General features: G+C 45.1%; 1 protein-coding gene across 9 annotated transcripts in view; it reads right to left on the bottom strand.

Moving 5' to 3' along the window:
* The window catches only part of LOC103178656 (transcription factor Dp-2), a 68,583-nt gene that overhangs the window by 42,841 nt on the left and 7,279 nt on the right, over positions 1-18,463 (bottom strand). For 4 of the 9 annotated variants that reach the window (XM_042339282.1, XM_042339283.1, XM_042339284.1 and 1 more), the window contains 2 exons: positions 12,252-12,316; positions 10,116-10,182 (listed from right to left, as the gene is read on the bottom strand). In XM_042339282.1, coding sequence (XP_042195216.1) covers positions 10,116-10,182; positions 12,252-12,263 — 79 coding nt within the window. In that variant the 5' untranslated portion in view covers positions 12,264-12,316. Of the gene's footprint in view, positions 1-2,952; positions 3,138-10,115; positions 10,183-12,251; positions 12,317-12,513; positions 12,538-14,558; positions 14,576-17,547; positions 17,722-18,463 lie in introns of those variants that run through there. The other 5 variants (XM_042339279.1, XM_042339280.1, XM_042339285.1 and 2 more) reach the window with 4 other exon arrangements.

The following is an 18,463-nucleotide window of genomic DNA, read 5'->3' as shown; positions in this document are numbered from 1 at the left end:
TGTGGGACAAGGTATGCGCAGGGCCATGTGGATTTGGGCTTCTAACTGTAAATTTAGTGCAGTTCCCGACCCCCCCACCCCATAGGACACCATAAAGTGTAGGAAAACAGGGCAGCCAATGTGCAAACACCCATGAAGTGAAGTTTTATCTGGGGGATAGAGGGCCAGGACACCAGGAGTAATTCCCTTCTCTTTTCAAATAGTGCCACAGGATCTTTAACATCCATCTGAACAGGCAGACAGAACCTCGGTTTAATGTCTCATCTGAAGGACTCCGACCATGCAGCACTGTTCTCCCCTGCAACGATGACAGGGGTGTTGGCAGTCTGCGGAGGGTGACTGAAGGCACGGTCAAAGAGGAGGGTCTTGAGATGGGTCTTGAAGGAGGCAAAGGAGGGGCTGAGGCAGAGGGACTGCGGGATGGAGTTGCTAAAGGCCCGGCCACCAATGGTGGGGAGAGCGAGACAGAGAACGTGAAGCCGGATGGAGTCCGCTGAGTAGAGGTTGGTAGGGGGTTAGGAGATTGCAGAGGTAGGGGGGAGAAAGACTTTGAACGTGAGAACCAGGATCTTGAACTGTATCCTCTGTGTGACGGGAAGCTAGTGGAGTCGAGCGAGGATGAGAGAGACACAGGCTGCAGAGTTCTGGATGATCTGCAGCCTATGGAGGGAGGAGTTGCGGAGGCCGACAAGCAGGGAGTTTACGTAGTTCGAGCCTGGATAATATGAACGTGTGTATGAGGGTCTCGGCAGCCTGTGGTGTGAGACAGTAGCAGAGCCGGGCGATGTTGCGGAGGTGGGGGAAGGCAGAGCGGGTCATGGCACGGATGTAGGGTAGAAAGGACAGTTGAGGGTTAAACAAGACACCAAGGTTCAGGACTGGCTCGGTGAGATGGAGATTGCATCCTTGGATGATGATGCTGTCAGCGCCTGAGGTGTGGAAGCACTGACGGGAGCCAATCAGGAGAGCCTCGGTTTTGTTGATGTTCAACTGATGAAAGTTAGCTCTCATCCAGGACTTGATGCCTGACAGACATTCTGTCAGAACAGCAGTGGTCCCAGAGTTGAGGGTGGAGGCAGAGAGATAGAGTTGGGTGTCATCCGCATACATGTGGAAGTTGACCCATGTCTGCGGATGGTGTCACCAAGAGGGAGCATATAGATAGTGAAGGAGGGGACCAAGGAAAGAGCCCTGAGGAACGCCGCACAAGACGGTCCGGGGCTAGAGGAGAAGCCGCTTGTGGAGATGAAGTTGAGATGGTGTGAGAAATAGAATCTGAACCATTCAAAGGCAGAACCATGAAGGTTGAGGTGAGAGGATATACCTGTGATAGCGAGGCCCAACAACAGAAAGTGGCATATCAAGCCTGGTATCCCTTCCCTCCCCTCACCCTGACCATTTCCCCCCTGCTCGGGTCATGACCCAACTGTGCAGCGCCTTGGGACGTCCTCCTGACGTGAAAGGCGCTCTATAAATGGAATCTTGTTGTTGTTGTTGTTGTATGCCTGTAGTTCCTAACTCTGCTCCCACTCCTAGTATTCCCCATGGCTGGTACAGGGCTGTTTGTGAGCCCCAGTATACCCTCAATCTGGATATAGGGCAGGACTGGTGTAGACCTGGGAGCTGGCCACTTAACCATACCTCTGGGTTGGTGCAAGGAATCAGCAAGGGTGAGGAAAGGGGGAGAGCAAACAAGGAACAAGCTACTGAGAGTTGAGATGGAGGAAAGGCCCAAAAACTTGATAATGTTTTTACCCACAAAACATACAATGAAGCCAATTCACTTTACAGCATTTCTGTGAAGCGCTTTGATATATCTCGAAGACGTGATAAGGCGCTTTATCAAATTCAAAGATTATTATTGCTATTACTGGCGGAGCCAAAGAACTTCAGGAAAAAGAGGCATACTGTACAGTCTCACACAACTTTCTGTTTTGCATGCAGCAGTCATGTCTCCGTTAAAATCTCCCTTTGCATGTCTCTGTTTGTTTTACTCTTAGCTGGATAAGAGCTCTACATGCGTGCTAACATAGCACTGGTTGTCTAGTGCTTCCTGTTCAGTCAAATGACAAGCACTGTTTTGGTTACAGTAGACGGATGCAATTGAAAAGACCCGAGATTGAGTAATGGGGGTGGGGGGGGGGGGGGAGAATGAGAGAGAAAAAGTGTTGTGTGGGGTGAAAATCAATAACAGCATCTTATATGGCAATTCCAAATCCCAAGTGGCAGCCTCCAAAACCGTGCCACCCACACACATCCACAGTGGCTGATAATGAACCATAAAGCAGTGGAATGCAATGCCTCTTTTATGAACAAAACAATGACCCAACTTCATTAGAATACAGCTGAGCACGAACCCCATCCCTTTCCCACTGCAAAGGATCTTTCCCAACAAAAGAATCACACCCTCCTCTCGTCCCCACCCCCCCACCACCACCCACCCACCGTGAGATTTTTGCATCTGAATAAAAGCAAGGGTTTTTTTTGTTTGGGATTTTTGTCAGAAGGAACAGATCAAAGTCAGTTACTTAAGAGATAGAGCGTCAGGTATGAAAACTGAAACTTATTGTTGTACTTTCGCCATACCCACCTTTGTTGCAATTGACAAATGCCTCTTCAAATCAATTTAGTGGGCAGAGAGGTGCAATGGGCAGGCAGACATACACATACACACACACACACACAAAAGCATTCTGTTGACTTTTCCAAAGAATTCTCATTCCCCCGAACCCCACAAAAAAAAACTGAAAATAATTCCTGCTTCAAACCAGTCTAACTTTGCCCTCCCCCCCACCCCCACCCCCACACACACACACTTTTGGCTTAACTGAAACTTCCAACGTCCCCGGCAAACTAAGCAGCGATAAACCCACTTACAGACAACTCACCCCTCCGAAGGGACGTTGGCTGGTATTGTGTTGCACTAAGATGCAGTGTGTTTGGCTCTCTTACCTGGGCTCAGGAGGCTGTGCTCCTCACCGCTGCGACAACTAAACACTGAACAGTCTTTGTTAGCGTTCGATGGAAACTTGAGACACTGTACCAGACATTACCAATCAACCGCAAGCACAACAGCACCAACACCGCCACCCAGTAGAGGCTCTAAAACTGTGGGACTTGAAACGCCCTGTGCTTTTTTTAAAAAAAATCCGTAAATATAATAAAATGCCACCCCGCGGCAGCACTGTCCGCGCAGCGCACCGGGACCCTCCCCGGTCGCAGCAGCTGCGAGGAAGCATTGAACGCAGAAGTGTATCTGTGATTCCTCCATCAGCTGCTGCAGCCTGCCTGAGAGCATTAGGACACTTCAGCAGTGTGGCACCGGCTCTGTATTTCTATTCAGCTCCGGGAACAGGTAATAGTGCTTTTTAGCGTGGAGTCCTCAGTGGTTAGAGCACTCGCTTTGCAAGCGAGAGACCGGAGTTCAATTCCAGGCAGAGGGCGAAACCTTGGGCAAGTTTCCTAACTCCACACAGAGCCTAATAATAATCCCTCCAAAACCAAAAACAATAATAAATTGATCATTTTCAATCTACGACTGTTTGTGAGACATTGCTGTGCGCAATTGGCTGCCGCGTTCGCCCACAAATATACAGTCAATTCACTTTACAGTGTTTTCTGTGAAGCGCTTTGGGACGTCCTCCCGACCTGAAAAGCGCTATATCAAATGCAAGGATTATTATTATTATTATTTTTGCCCATTGCTTTATTAAACATAATAAGCAATTCGTGTGCGTAAAACCAGCTGCTGCGTCTGCCTACAAAGTAAGGTCGTTACACTTTACAGTACGTCCTCTGAAGCGATTTGCAATGCCCTCCCGATGTGGTTGGTGTTTTTTTTCCAAACATAAGGATTATTATTATTATTATAATTATTTTTATTATTGCAGTGCACTGGACACTAGTTTCTTTTGAAATTAAAATGTGGAGATTGAAATTTTCCATAAGTCGATGGAAGTCTATTTGTTGGCGCAATTTCATTATTGGTAGGCACTGCTGAGCTATGCTGTATGTGTGTGTGTGGGAGAGCGCGAGCGGGGGAAGTTTTGCAAGGTTATCTGCCCAAATAGAGTGCAAAGTCCACATCAAATGGCAACCACAGAATGTGCAGAGAGAGTAAAAAAAAAGCTGCATCTTTATAAAGCCTTGCCACACTGAAATGTCACAAAGCCCAATTGAGGAGAGGATTGCATCTCACAGTTAACAATGTAATGAAGAAAGAGCTTTTTTCAAAAAAAAGAAACATGTTTCTCGTAGCATCTTATCACTTTGACGCCTCAAAGCTCTTTAAACTTTTAAGTGTAGTGACTATTTTTAATAGGCAAAGCCAGCTGCCATTTTGCACATAGCAAAGCCCCATAAACAGCACTGAGGCACATAACTAATTAATCTGGCTAATTGTTGACCAGGGCATCAGGAGAAAGTTCATTCTCTTTTTGATTGGTGTTTGTCCTGAGATCTATAACGTCCACTTGAAGTCTCCAGGTCATCCAAACAGCACCACTGATAATGCATGCAGCCAACTCCCACACCCAGTAACATATAACAACAATCCTAGCATTTGATATAGCATCTTATCATGTGATCAAGACATCTCAAAGTGCATCATAGGATGTACTGTAAACCGGTGTCAATGTCTGTATTTTGTGGGCGAACCTAAGCAGCCAATATGCACAGTAATGTTGCACAAACAGCCATGGAGTGAGTGACTGATTTTATCTGAGGGATTGTTGGTCACTGAATGTCAGGCTGGACTGTGAGCTCAAAGTCCGACATGGTGATTGAATGGAAAACCTACTGACCCAGAGAGTAGAGTGCTGCCAATTGAGCCAGTCTGAGACCCAGAGGGCAGAGCACAGAGGGCAGCAACGAGGATGGTCCCCAGTGTTTCAGGACTGAGCTGTGAGCAACTAACTCTTTGATAAGATAAGGCTCGTCAGCTTTGAAAGGAGACGTCCCTGAGGAGACCCTAAAGAGGTAGATAAGATTTTAAATGAGATTGAGAAAATAAACTTAGAACAATACTCTCAAATACGCCAAGACAGCATGCCAAGAGGGCAGAGGCCCAAAGTTCCAAAAGCCAATTTCAGGGCAAACACCAGGAAATATTTCTCTATACGGAATAATTGAATGTCCTTATGAACTCTAATCAACACATTACTTGGCACAAAGAGGCCATTTTATGGAATCCAAGAAAGCTGCAGCACAGAAATGGACCGTTTTGACCCGTTGGGTTGCATGGTGTTTTTCTGCACATGAGCCAGCAAATCGAATCCCACTTCCCTCACCTTTTAATATTCCTCTTTTTCAAGCACGTTTCCAATTCCCTTTTAAAAGAATCTACGGTCTTGACTTTAAACAAGCAGCAGGGAGTAAATGAGGCCTAAAGCCCCAGTATAGGTTAGCTGCAGTCATAGTGAAAGGATATTATGTCAGAGGCTCAATCTGTCAGTGATGCCCACCACACTTTCTGAACTTATTTAATCACTTAATTTCACAACTGATTCTCTTTGCAGCTAAAAGGCAACCTTGCAGTTCATGCAGAAAATGAAAGAGCTGGAGAGAAGCAGGCCCTGGCCAGTGGTACTGAGAAGTATTGCCACACTGAGTATTGCTTTTTCACACGAGAAACCAAGTGCATTTTGATCAGAGGTCAAGAAAGAAGAATTCTTGCATTTGATGCAGCTCCTTTGATTTAGGGAAATCTGTCATAGGATTCACTGTAAAGTGCAGTCACTGTTATTGTAGGGAAATGCTGCCCTGCGTGAGGGGCGTTATATAAATGTAAGTAAACTGACTTTGTGAACACCCTGTACAAGCCCGCTTATTGTGGCAAAGTTCACTCTCCAACCATAAATGGGCAAAGCCCCCACGAGCAGAAGTTGGTCACAAACACGCTGTGCCCACTTCCGCCCGAAGCGGAAAAAGCAGATGGTGGATATGGAGGAGGCCGGAGCCTGCTGAGCAGAGGGAGAGAATAGGTCTACATGGAGTTAGCAAGTCACAGAAGTAGGAAGGAACAAGGCTGTGGAGGGCTTTAAAGGCAAGGATTTTGAACTCTAACTTCTGGGGGATGGAGAGCCCGTGGAGCCGGGCGAGGGCTGGGGTGAAAGGGGTCGGACAGAAGGCTGAAGCAGGAGTTTGTCACATCATTCCAAACATTGCAGAGAGAGCTGTGAAGTCAGTGGGTGGAAGAGAACAGCTGTACTTTGGACAGGGACCCCGAGAGAAGTGGTTACAGTGGAGGATAATGAATAGACCTGGGAAGGAGCAGCTGCCATAAGCCAAGAGGTCATACAGTAGGCCTTTGATTTATTTCTTGAGCATATTTTCTTGGATTGCTGGGAGGTGGGTGGGGGTGGGGGCAAGATGGCAATGGATTAAAATTTAACACATTATATCTGTCCAGCTCTAAATCGCTGCCAAGTTGAACCAGCCAGACTTGAGGACACTCCAGGCGTCCTCAAGTCTGTAGCATCCTCAAATGACTCTTTCATTGCTCAACGAGGGGAGCAGGAGAGGTGCTGAGCTGTTGGAGCAAAATAACTGTTTTGTTTGCAAATGCAGCTGCCATCTTGCCTGAGACAGAAGATAAAATGCCGCAGTCAGTGGTTTCAGTGTGTCACCGTGGAGTCAAATGGTTGTAGGTTAAAGCCCCATGTCAGGACTCGGAACTCGTATAGTCTACACTGACTCTCCAATAGAGTGCTGAGGGTGTACTGTATTGTCAGAAGTGCCGTCGGTCTAATGAGAAGTTAAACCGAGGTCCCATCTGCCTGTTCAGGTGGAGTTTAACAACAGCATGGCACTATTTGAAAAGAGAAGGAAGTTTCTCCTGGTGTCTTGGCCAAGAATCTCCCAAATAAAATTTGTTATTCGTTTCATGGCTGTTTGTGGGACACTGCTGTATGCAAATTGGCTGACTATGGCAGAGTGAATGCTAAGTGACATACGATGAAACATGACTGCGGTAAAATTAAGAGCCTAGATGCTTAGATGTGGATTACACATATTGTAGCAAAGCTGCCACACTCTTTCCTCACCTCCCCACTCCCTCCCAACTTCCAATAACACTCTCAGGCACTCGGGCAGGTTTGCAGTAGACCATCTAACTGATACCAGCCCTAGTAGTGGTTTAATCTCCCAGTAATAATAATAATAATCCTTGCATTTGATATAGCGCTTTTCACGTCGGGAGGACGTCCCAAAGCGCTTCACAGAACACACTGTAAAGTGAATTGACTGTATATTTGTGGGTGAACGCGGCAGCCAATTGCGCACAGCAATGTCCCACAAACAGTTGTAGATTGAAAATGACCAATTTATTATTGTTTTTGGTTTTGGAGGGATTATTATTAGGCTCTGTGTGGAGTAAGGAAACTTGCCCAAGGTTTCGCCCTCTGCCTGGAATTGAACTCTGGTCTCTCACTTTCAAAGCGAGTGCTCTAACCATTGAGCTACAGGACTCCAGTAGAAATGCTGGCGGTGAGGTTTGTGTGAATGAGGGGTGTGGTACAGCCAGGGCGTTTGTGTCGTTTCTGCCCGAGACGGAGCTCTGTCTTGGGCGTGGTACAGACGTTGATTATAGATATAGTAGTTTCTGTATTACTGAACATTCTACAAACAATGTTTGTTCTAATCTCTCTTCCTCCTCTCCTGAAGTTGAGAGACTACACTTTCCTTACAGGTGCCTGTCGCATTAATAATAATAATCCTCTAAAACATTCCATTAGTAATAATAATCCTCGCTTTTTGATATACCACCTTATCATGTCATCGAAATGTCTCAAAGTGCATCACAGGAAATATAGTAACTGAGTATGTTGTAGGTGAATGCGGCAGCCAATTTGCACACATCATTGTCCCCACAACAGCCGTCCTGGCCTCAACCACCCTACCTGCCTGCCAACATGTTCCAGTCGTTAATTAACCTCTGGGTAAAGAAACCTTCCTGGTGCCTGTCCTGAAATTGCCCTTGGCAACTCTAAACCTATGTTCTCTTTAGACTGCAAGTTCAAAGTCCAGACGTGGCTCTTAAATCCAAAACCTACTGACCCACATGTGGCACCAGTGTTTGGGGTATTGGAAAAGTCAGGGCCACTGGGAATAAGAGATCTGCCAAGATCCTAATAAACTGCTGGAACAGACTTGGTGGGCTTAATGGCCACGTCCTGTTTCCATGGTCACACCAGTTCAGTCACACTGACATCTGTCACCCATCGATCTTTCAGTTTTGCTATCACTAGGTTGGAAAACATTCGCTTTAAGTCAAAGAAAATAACTTCTGTATTATTTATATTTTAGATTTTATATTTCGGTTAATTTTTTTATTGTGTCCTTTGCCCTATCTGCCCCACCATTGGCGGTAGGGGTTTTAGTCATTCTGCCCAAGTCTCTAGAACTCCATCCCAGAGTCCTTCTGACTCGCTCCCTCCCTCATCTCATTTAATCTTTGTCTCAAGACATACCTCTTTGACCAAGTCATCTAAACCCTCCCCAGGAGAGCCCCACCCACCACTCAGTTCTCATCCCCAGCTCGGGTACCCAGCCAGAATTGTCAAGCGCTTTGGGACATCCTCCTGACATTAAAGATGCTGTGTAAATGTAAATTTGTACTGTATTAATATTGATCCAAGTTGGTTGTATTACTGATGCCTCTCGAAATTGCATTAAACTGCACTTAGTGTTTTATCTTCCCTCGAACGGACCCGCAGAGGAAAGAGTTTCTGCAGATGCAACTGCACTTCACGGTCTCTCTTTGAGGTGATCCCCGGTCAACAGAAATACTTTGAGCGAAGGAGAAGCAAAAGGCAGCGCTGCTTAAGAGTCTGTGATAAACTATAACCCTTTCTGGTGATAGCCTGTAACAGCAACTTTCTTAAAGCAAGAGAAGCGTAAAGAGCAAGATGGTACCTCTGTGGGTTGGGTACAGTTTAAAACTTCCCCAAGAGAGTGGTTCTGCTGAATGTCTGTTCTGCAGCTGCCGAGAGGTCTACACGAAATTGCAAGCCAAAGCTACGAGGGGAACAGCATGTATTGTGTGTGCAGAGGGGGTTGGGGGGGTGCATAAAACAGTGGCCAAGATGGAATGAATTATCATAATTCCATGACAGACCTGAGCCTACTTAAACACTTTCTGTTGCTCTTTGTCCAGGAACTCAGAAGAGAAAGCTCAGCTCAAAACAATTAAACTTCTCAGGTCCTCACCAGTGTGTGATTGATGTGTGCTCCTGTTAAGTTGTCCTCACTACGCTCCACTGGCTCTCTGTTCCCCAGCTGAATGTTTTCAGTGTTCTCACCCTCATCTAGAAATCCCTTCATGCCCTAGCACTTCCCTATATCTCCGCTGTAGGGATCCCACCCTAGCAATAATAATATAATAATAATAATAATCCTTGCATTTGATATAGCGCTTTTCAAGTCGGGAGGACGTCCCAAAGCGCTTCACAGAACACACTGTAAAGTGAATTGACTGTATATTTGTGGGCGAACGCGGCAGCCAATTGAGCACAGCAATGTCCCACAAACAATCGTAGATTGAAAATGACCAATTTATTATTGTTTTTGGAGGGATTATTATTAGGCGTGTGGAGTAAGGAAACTTGCCTAAGGTTTCAGCCACCAGGGATTCAAACCCATGTCCTCTCGCTTGCCAGGCGAGCGTGCTAACCACTATGCTACGGGACTCCAGGCACTACACACCCATATATCTGTGTAGGTGGTTCAGGTGTGCACGTGTATGCAGTTCGCAACGACAGTGTATAGTGCACAAATTTTGAATGAGGCTGCACGGATTCAAACACTGAGTCAAGATGCAACACACAAAAGGCTTCGACATGCCAAAGTCCTCTACACTGCAGAGAAAGTCCACACCTGAGTAAATGAACAAGGTTGCCATGTTTTTGGATTCACTTCCAAAATAAAACTGAACAGGAAGGAAGTGCCAAAGAGGTGGATCCGGAGTCACTTCCAAGTGAGCAGGTCTGCAGAAGGCTGCATTTGTACATCGGGGCAAGTCAAGGCTTCTAAATGGGGGTGAACTTGAGGCAAACTCCCACGACTCCACTATGATTCAGGCAAATGGTACATTTTTTTTACATTGAACATGTACTCACCCTTTGCTGAAAAGAGATTTTGGTCGGTGAATCCTTTCAGTCCTCCTTTTGTGTTAATTATTCCAAACTAAGGGGGAAAACAGCACAGAGACAGTTAAGAATGGCCACCCCCATATGAGATTCCTGCAAATAGTCGCTGACAACTGGTAACGCTGAACACTTTTGCGCAGGGGAATAAACGTGTTCTGAGAGGAAGTTAATGCTGATAACTGCAGAATCAGCAAAGTAAACAGTACAAACTGAAACAAGTAGCAAAAGAAATGTAGAAACACAGTTCAAACGACTGAATGATACAACAACAACAACTTGCATTTATATATCGTCCTTCATGCTGGATAACGTCTTTAAGCGCTTTACAGGGATGGCATCAGAAGCCCAACAAGGGAGAGAGGAAAGGACAGATGCTCATAGACATGGTGCAAGAGGTAGGTTTCTAGGTGAGATTTAAAGACAGATAAAGGGGTGGGCGGGGGGGGGGGGGGCGAGTCACAGCAGGAGGTTGGAGGGAGTTTCTGAGGTGAGGGGCGTAGAAGTTGAAATGAAAGAAAGCAAACCAACTTGGTTGGAAACAATCTCAAAATGTATTCTGTTAAGCGCTTTGAGACGGCTAAATGACGTGATAAGGCGCTATATCAAATACAAGGAATACTATTAATATTATTATTATAATTATCGGGGAAGCAATTGATGGTTTGTGTACCTGTGAGCTACATACAAAATTACAAATTCTCTCTTCTCTCTGCCCTGGTCTCTATAATAGAAACTCTCTACAATAAACACAAAGCTGATAGTCATCACCTGACCGAGACTTTGAGCTTTTGGCTTTTGTTTTACCGTTTTCTTATTTGCACTGCAAACATTTTCTGAAAGATTTTAATACTGTATTTCCTGTTGCAGATACATATTATTCCATTACGGTAACCGCCGGCAACAAAGACACTTCACATCTGTGGCGAACACAAGAGAGAAAGATGACTAACCTTTCTGCATACACCCAATAATCGCTTTAACCTTCAAACCTCAGAAATTACCACACTTACAGAAAGACTAATCGCATCGCCTTTAAGGGGTTCGCACACTGAAATCCTCCGATACAGGGTCACAACAAGACCCAAGAAAAAAAAACCTTTATGCCGTTAAGCAGATGTGAGAGACTGCAGGCATGTCTATTTGCAGCTGGACTAAGATTGATGTCACTTTGATCTTAAACGACGTGTAGCACACTGAAGCTCCAACCTATCGCAGAATGAGATGGATGTTCAAGCCTTGAGCATGGACAGTACCTACAACAGTGACGTCAGGCAAAGGCTAGCGATATCTCCACAGGTCTCTCCTTCTCTAGCAGTGGAAGTCTGGCAGCCCAGAGAGAGCTGGTAGATATTATAATAATAATAATAATAATAATCCTTGCATTTGATATAGCGCTTTTCACGTCGGGAGGACGTCCCAAAGCGCTTCACAGAACACACTGTAAAGTGAATTGACTGTATATTTGTGGGCGAACGCGGCAGCCAATTGCGCACAGCAATGTCCCTCAAACAGTCGTAGATTGAAAATGACCAATTTATTATTGTTTTTGGTTTTGGAGGGATTATTATTAGGCTCTGTGTGGAGTAAGGAAACTTGCCCAAGGTTTCGCCCCCTGCCTGGAATTGAATTCAGGTCTCTCACTTGCAAAGCAAGTGCTCTAACCACTGAGCTATAGGACTCCACGATATACAACCCTGAGGGCAAAACTGAGCCCAACTAACGTTACCCCCAACTTTCAACTGTAAACAACAACAAATTGCATTTGTATAAATCAAAATAGTAAGCCTTACGTTTGGTATAGCTCCTTTTACAGAATGTACTGTCAATATGTTTTGTGAGCGAACACGGCAGCCAATTTTGCACACATCCCCACGGCTGTTTGTGGGATGGAGTGAATCATTGTTGGCCAGGACACGAGGAGAAACTCACTTCTCTTTTCGAGAAGTGCCATGGGATATCTTTAACCTTCACTTGAACAGGCAGATGGACCTCGGAAGGACAAATGCTTAACATGCCTTCGGGAATTAAAACATCGATTCATATTATTTTGTTCACAAGACTCCAGCAAACCTGAAGTTGGTGTCGCACTAATGTGGAATTACTTACATTTATGGCCATTGTATCTGTAGTCAGGACTAGCAAGGTACTGCAGTCTGGACGTTTTCTGAGTCCTGCAAACACAAAGCACAAGACATATTATTTCACAGTGTCAGGACACCCTGTGGGGAGACAAAGTTTCTCCTTCTGTTAATTTATAATACACAAAAATCAGAAACACTGGGACAACCCTGTGCTGCAAGCGCAGGGTACTTTATTCTCGAGCGGAGTGAAACGTTAAGCAAGTTTCCTTAGTCCACACTCTTTTTACCTGGCAGTAGTAACCCGGTTGTCAGTCGATTCGCAGATTGCTTTCCAGGGGTAATAATCCCTCCAACAAAAAATGTGGTCACTCAATCCACGACCGTTTGCGGGACACTGCTGTATGCAATTGGCTGACTTGTTTTGCCCACAAAATGCACAATCAATTCACTTTACATTGAATATATGTATTCAATGTATTCTGTGAAGTGCATTGAGACATCTCAATGATGTGATAAGGCATTATATCAAATGCAAGGATTATTATTATTATTAATGTAATTCACGTGGTGCGAAGCAGTCCCAGGTTCAACAACAACAACTTGTATTTGTATAGCAGCTCTCATGTAGGGTAGCATCCCAGAGCTGATAAGAGGTTCAGTCTGTCACTGGATTAATTACGGCCCAACTGATCTCACCCTGTTTGACTGAGGCACTGAAAATAAGGAAAGAAATTGAAATCAGAGCCAAGTTGGTTAGAGCTGAGGTCAGGAAGTGTTTCCTCATGCAGAGCCCTGTGAGGATGTAGAACGCTCTGCCCCAGAGAGCTGGAGAGAGGAATCAACAGGGATGTTTTAAAACAGACAGGCAAATATCTGAGCAGCGGAAGTAAAAAAAAAGGGTCTTGGCGAATGGGCAGAGAATTGGGATTAAAACATCCAACGAGATCTAATAAATTTACGGAATAGGCTTGATGGTCTGAATGGCCTCCTCCTGTCCCTGTTTCCCCGTATGTGGGCTGCCTGCATGTGCACTGCGTGTATATGTTTGTACTTGTATTTATATATGCGTCCACATGTACAAGTACATGTTTGTGTACTTCAGGTGCAGAACTGTGACATTTTCCGAGCGCTGTGTACTGGAAAGATTGACTTGAGGAATTCCCTGGATGGAGCCCTTTCCATCTGTCACCACCTTGCCCTTCCTAGAGCTGAGCCGGTTTCCAATTCAACAGGAAGAAAAGCAGTCATCTGAAAGCTGAATCACAGGAGCTGAATAGCGAAAGATTTCCACCCATTACCACATTGTTGTCTCGGTGCCAAGCTGGGACAATTTCACTGTTCTGCTACTGAAATCAACTCTAGGCACACACTCACTGACCTTGAGACTTGTGTGTTCTGTCTCTGGCACTGGGTGGCTAGCACGGAGGAGGCAGGGAGAGAGGGCAGGAGTGGCAGACAGGGTTGGTAAGAGGGGGCAAAGAAGGGGCAGAGGTGTTACATCCAACATTTATTGTTAGTAGGTTTACAGCCAGCGCCTTTAATAATATAACCCTTAATAATATAATTGCAACTGGAAGCTGAATGTGATTTGAACAGAACTTCTGACGAGAAGTTATCGACCTGAAAAGTTAACTCACTTTCCTCTCTCCATACATGCTGCCTGACCTGCTTAATGTTCACAGCGACATCCGTCCAAATTAGAATCATCTAATTTGATTGAGAGGAACCAGGTTCGATACCCGGGCAGGGCAAAACCTTCGGCAAGTTTACCTGCTCCACACACCTCTGTTTACCCAGCAGTAAATAGGAACCTGATTGTTAGTCGATTGGTGGTTTGCTTTCCGAGGGTAATAATGCACCTACCCTCCCCCCCCCCAAAAAGTGATCACTTAATGCAGAACTGTTTGTGGGATGCAATTGGCTGCCACATTTTGCCCACAAAATACAGTCATTGCACTTCACAATATATTGTGAAGCACTTTAAGACTTCTCAACAATGTGATAGGCACTATATCAAATACAAGGATTATTATTATGATGATTATTACCAAGTCTGCACCGACTCTCAGAGGCTGTATCTTTCATATGCCCATCTACTTCTCCCCTTCAGCGTGATCTAAAAAATGTTCAAGGCAAAAGTGGACTTACTGGCTGGCTAAGGCTGGATGGGAAGTCCAGCTTCTGACTTGTATTAGGAAGAGCAGCAGAGACAGCAGCTCACACAACAAGCGAGAGAAATTACACATTCAGTGACAGTAACTCAGGAAGGAAAGTTTTGCTGAGCAGCTGATGATGCAATAAATGGTGGAGGAACTCAGGAAGTGGACCCCACCTTAGTGCCCTGCCTCCGCCGCTGCTACTTTGTCCTCAACGCATGCATTATTGTTGTACTTCAGTCTCATAAAGGTTCGATTCCCAGGCAGGGCGAACCGTTATGCAAGTTTCCTTCATCCATAAGCTTCTGTTTATCTAACAGTAAGTAGGAACCCGGATGTGCGTCGATTGGTAGATCACTTCGGGGCGTAGTAAACCCTTCCAAAAAATAAATAATAATTTGGTCACTCAATCCATGACTGTTTGTAGGACACTGCTGTGCGGAATTGGCTGCCGTGTTTTGCCTACGAAATATACAGTCAATTCACTTTACAGTACATTCTGTGAAGCGCTTTGAGATGTCTCGACAACGTAATAAGGCGCTGTATCAAATGCAAGGATTACTGTTACAACATAAGTAACTATATTTCCTAGTCAACTATCAAATTCGGTATACAAGCCAAATCTTATAGCAAATCATTTAAACAAAGCCCCGGCAATTCCTCACGGATCACAGACTGGAGAGGAATGCACTGTAACAATACCCACGGTATTTGGCAGCCAGCGGTTTCCCTGATCGACACCCACTTATCACATATTTAACATTCGGTACTTTAGAAAAGCTTCGCAGCCAATGGAACACACAGGAAAATGGATGTCTGACATTGAGCTGCAGCACAGAGCACACTCTGGGGAATTTCAAAGTGGATATGAGTTAATAATGTGAGCCTCAATTATTCATTCAAATCCACTTTGAAATTGTCAGCACAGAAGGAGGCCATTCTGTCCATCCTGACTGCACTGCTGCTATACATTATTTTTTGAATCCCACTTTCCAGCACGCTCCCCAAACCCTTCAATAGTTTTGCCTCTCAATTCAATTTCACCGATGGACAATTCTATCAATCCAACCCCAAGAAATTCCTTTAACTCCCGATTTTTCTGCTTAACTGGAATCATAATTTTAATACGTTTCACCCACAAAATACACAATCAATCCACTTACAATATATTCTGTGAAGCGCTTTGAGACTACTCAATGACGTGATAAGGCGCTATAACAAATGCAAGGATTATTATTTCAATACTGGCATTTGATATAGCGCCTTACCAAGCCATCAACAGGTCTCAAATGCGCTTCACAGGATTTACTGTAAAGTGGAGTGACTGTATATTTTGCAGATGGATGCGGTGGCCAATTTGCAAGCAGCAGTGTCCCACAAACAGCTATGAAGTGAATGACAACATTTTTTTTTACTCGGCTAATTGATGGCCAGAAGACCGGGAGAAACTTCCTTCTCCTTTCGAATAGCACCATGGGATCTTAATCCAGAGTCCAGAACAATACAGAATCTCTGCACTCCCACCCTTTATCACCAACTCCACAACTGAAGAAAATTGCTTTTCTCTATTTACCTTGTCACGGGCCTTCAGAGTCTAAACACCTCAATCGCTTATTCTGCTTCAGTGGAAAAAAAACCTGATTTAGCTGAGCTTTCTGTCTTCGTTATGCTATAACTATGTCAGATATTCTCTGATTTAGTTTCAGAAACTAGGTGCAAAAAAAAAATTCTTTACAGTTGCTACTAAATGAGTATTGATTCCTGCAGAGAAACATGTCGAACAGAGCCATCGTCACACACCTTTTGTGTCTCTCCCCACACTGCCTGGGTGATGAAAATAAGCTCCAATTAAAGCAACTTAAACCTTCTCGTCAATGGGCTGGGGGAGAAGAGACAGAAGGGAAGCACTGGTTACTGGTGCGATGAGTGAGAGCCTTACACCTCCCTGTCCCAGTGGCGACCCAGACAGGCTCATCAACAGTAAACAAACATTTAGATTAATTCAGGCTGGCTTGGTCTGGCTTGTCATCTCAGAGCTTGTTCAGGGTCAGGAAGATAATAATAATAATAATCCTTGCATTTGATATAATCACATCGTCGAGACATCTGAAAGCGCTTCACTGAATATATTGTAAAGTGAATTGACTGTATTTTTGGGGGAAACGAGGCAGCCAATTGCGCACTGCAGTGTCCCATATACAGTTGCGGATTGAGTAACTAAATTAGGGTAAATGGAGGCGTGTGGAGTAAGGAATGTTCCCGAAGATTTGGTCCTGTCTCGGAATTGAACCCAAATCTTGTCGCTTACGAGGCGAGTGCTCTAACCTGGTCGCTACAGGACACAAAAAAAATATGCTACTGTACTCTCAACAAAAATGAGAGGGAATCACAGAACGTTACAGCTTACATTGTTACAGAAACAGGCCTTTCAACCCATCAAGTCTGCTTTGCTGTTTTGCCTCACAAGAGCCACCGAATCTAATCCCACTTTCCTATACCTCTTTTTTAATTCCCTTGGGAAGCAGCGCCTTGGGACGTCCTCCTGACGTGAAAGGAGCTTTATAAATGGAATCTTGTTGTTGTTGTTGTTGTTGTTTATAAAAACAAAGTTAAGGATCTTGCCTCAATTGATGTGGACACCAGCACACTGAACTAGGGCCTTTATATAAGGCAGGAATAAAGGAATACCTGTGATGTCTGGGTATGCCTTCTCCCACCTGAGAGCTCAGATCTCCTCCGCACGCCTGGCTAAGAAACAAACTGACTGGATTCTGCCTCTGCCACTCACCGCGAAATAAACAGCAAAGAGACAAACTAAAAGCGTGTAAAATATCAATTTCTTAAAAAAATTCAACAAGGAGCAGATAGCCACTGCACCAGCAGGCACAGTAAACCCCAGCTCGCTCGCTTGCTCACTCGCGGTCTCATTAATATCACGCTAAAAACATGTTTCATGTGAAAGATCTTATTTTGCGCCGAGCACCACTAAAATGCTGTGTTCACTGTCAGCGCTCATTAATTCTGTGATGGCTCTTATTATTCCATTTTGTATAATTCAATATGGGTCTGTCCTCTCACTGGGGAGATCCACGTGGGGGGGGGGGCGCTGACCCAGAATGTTGTATCGGGAGCAGAAAGCGCCAAGTTTACTGCCGTTCTCGTAACCTTTGGAGATGCTGGGAGCTTGTAGGCAACCACCACATGCCTTTCTGAACAGCACACTCTCTGTGTAACCAAGGAGGCTGAACTCGCTGACCTCGCCATCTGCCGTGGGCTTTCCTGAATCGCAAAGTGGAAGAAAAAAATAAAGCAGATGGTGCATACGAGCCCTACAGACTCCTGCGCGCGAAAAGCAGCTTCAATGGGGTGTTGATTTACAAATCAATGATTGCCATGCAAAGTTGCGCGATGGGTCTTGCATCAATGAATCTTATTATTTTTAATCTGACTTTCTGCAGCGCGCACTGAAGTCTGGACAAAAAAAAAGAGGAAATCAGAATTACTGACTGAACAAATACAACCTCCCCCCACCCGCCCGCCCCAACCACCACCACTGCCCCCACACCCCAGGCAAGGGAGTGAGTGCACTCTGCCACTGGAAAAATCAGAAAATCTGCCAAAGAAGCTCTTCATGTTTTTTGGTTGCAGCACATTGTAACCCCAGCACACTTCATTGCAATGCCTCGTAGGTTACATAAGCCTGTGAATTCCCACGAGGAACAGGGTGTCAGCCTGGCTCAGTTTGTTGCTCTCTCACTTGCCGAGTCACAAGGTTGTGGGTTCAAGCCCCAGGTCGGGACTGACGCTCCAATGCTGCGCTGGTGGGGGGGGGGGGGGAGCGCTGCATTGTCAGAGGTACCGTCCTTCAGATGAGATGTTAAACTCAGGTCCCGTCTACCTGTTCAGGTGGATGTTAAAGATCCTGTGGCACTAACTGAAAAGCGAAGGTAGTTTCTCCCAGTGTCCTGACTGACAATCCTTCAGATAAAATTGGCCATTCACTTTCTGGCTGTTTGTGGGACGTTGCTATGCGCAAACCGGCTGTTGCATTCCCCCACAAAATAAGAGCCACTACACTTTG

The sequence above is a fragment of the Callorhinchus milii genome, unplaced genomic scaffold (genome assembly GCF_018977255.1).
Source record: "Callorhinchus milii isolate IMCB2004 unplaced genomic scaffold, IMCB_Cmil_1.0 Scaffold11, whole genome shotgun sequence".
In the NCBI taxonomy this organism is placed as follows: domain Eukaryota; kingdom Metazoa; phylum Chordata; class Chondrichthyes; order Chimaeriformes; family Callorhinchidae; genus Callorhinchus; species Callorhinchus milii.
Note: the sequence above shows the minus strand (reverse complement) of the source record. Positions and strands in the feature narration are given on the sequence as shown.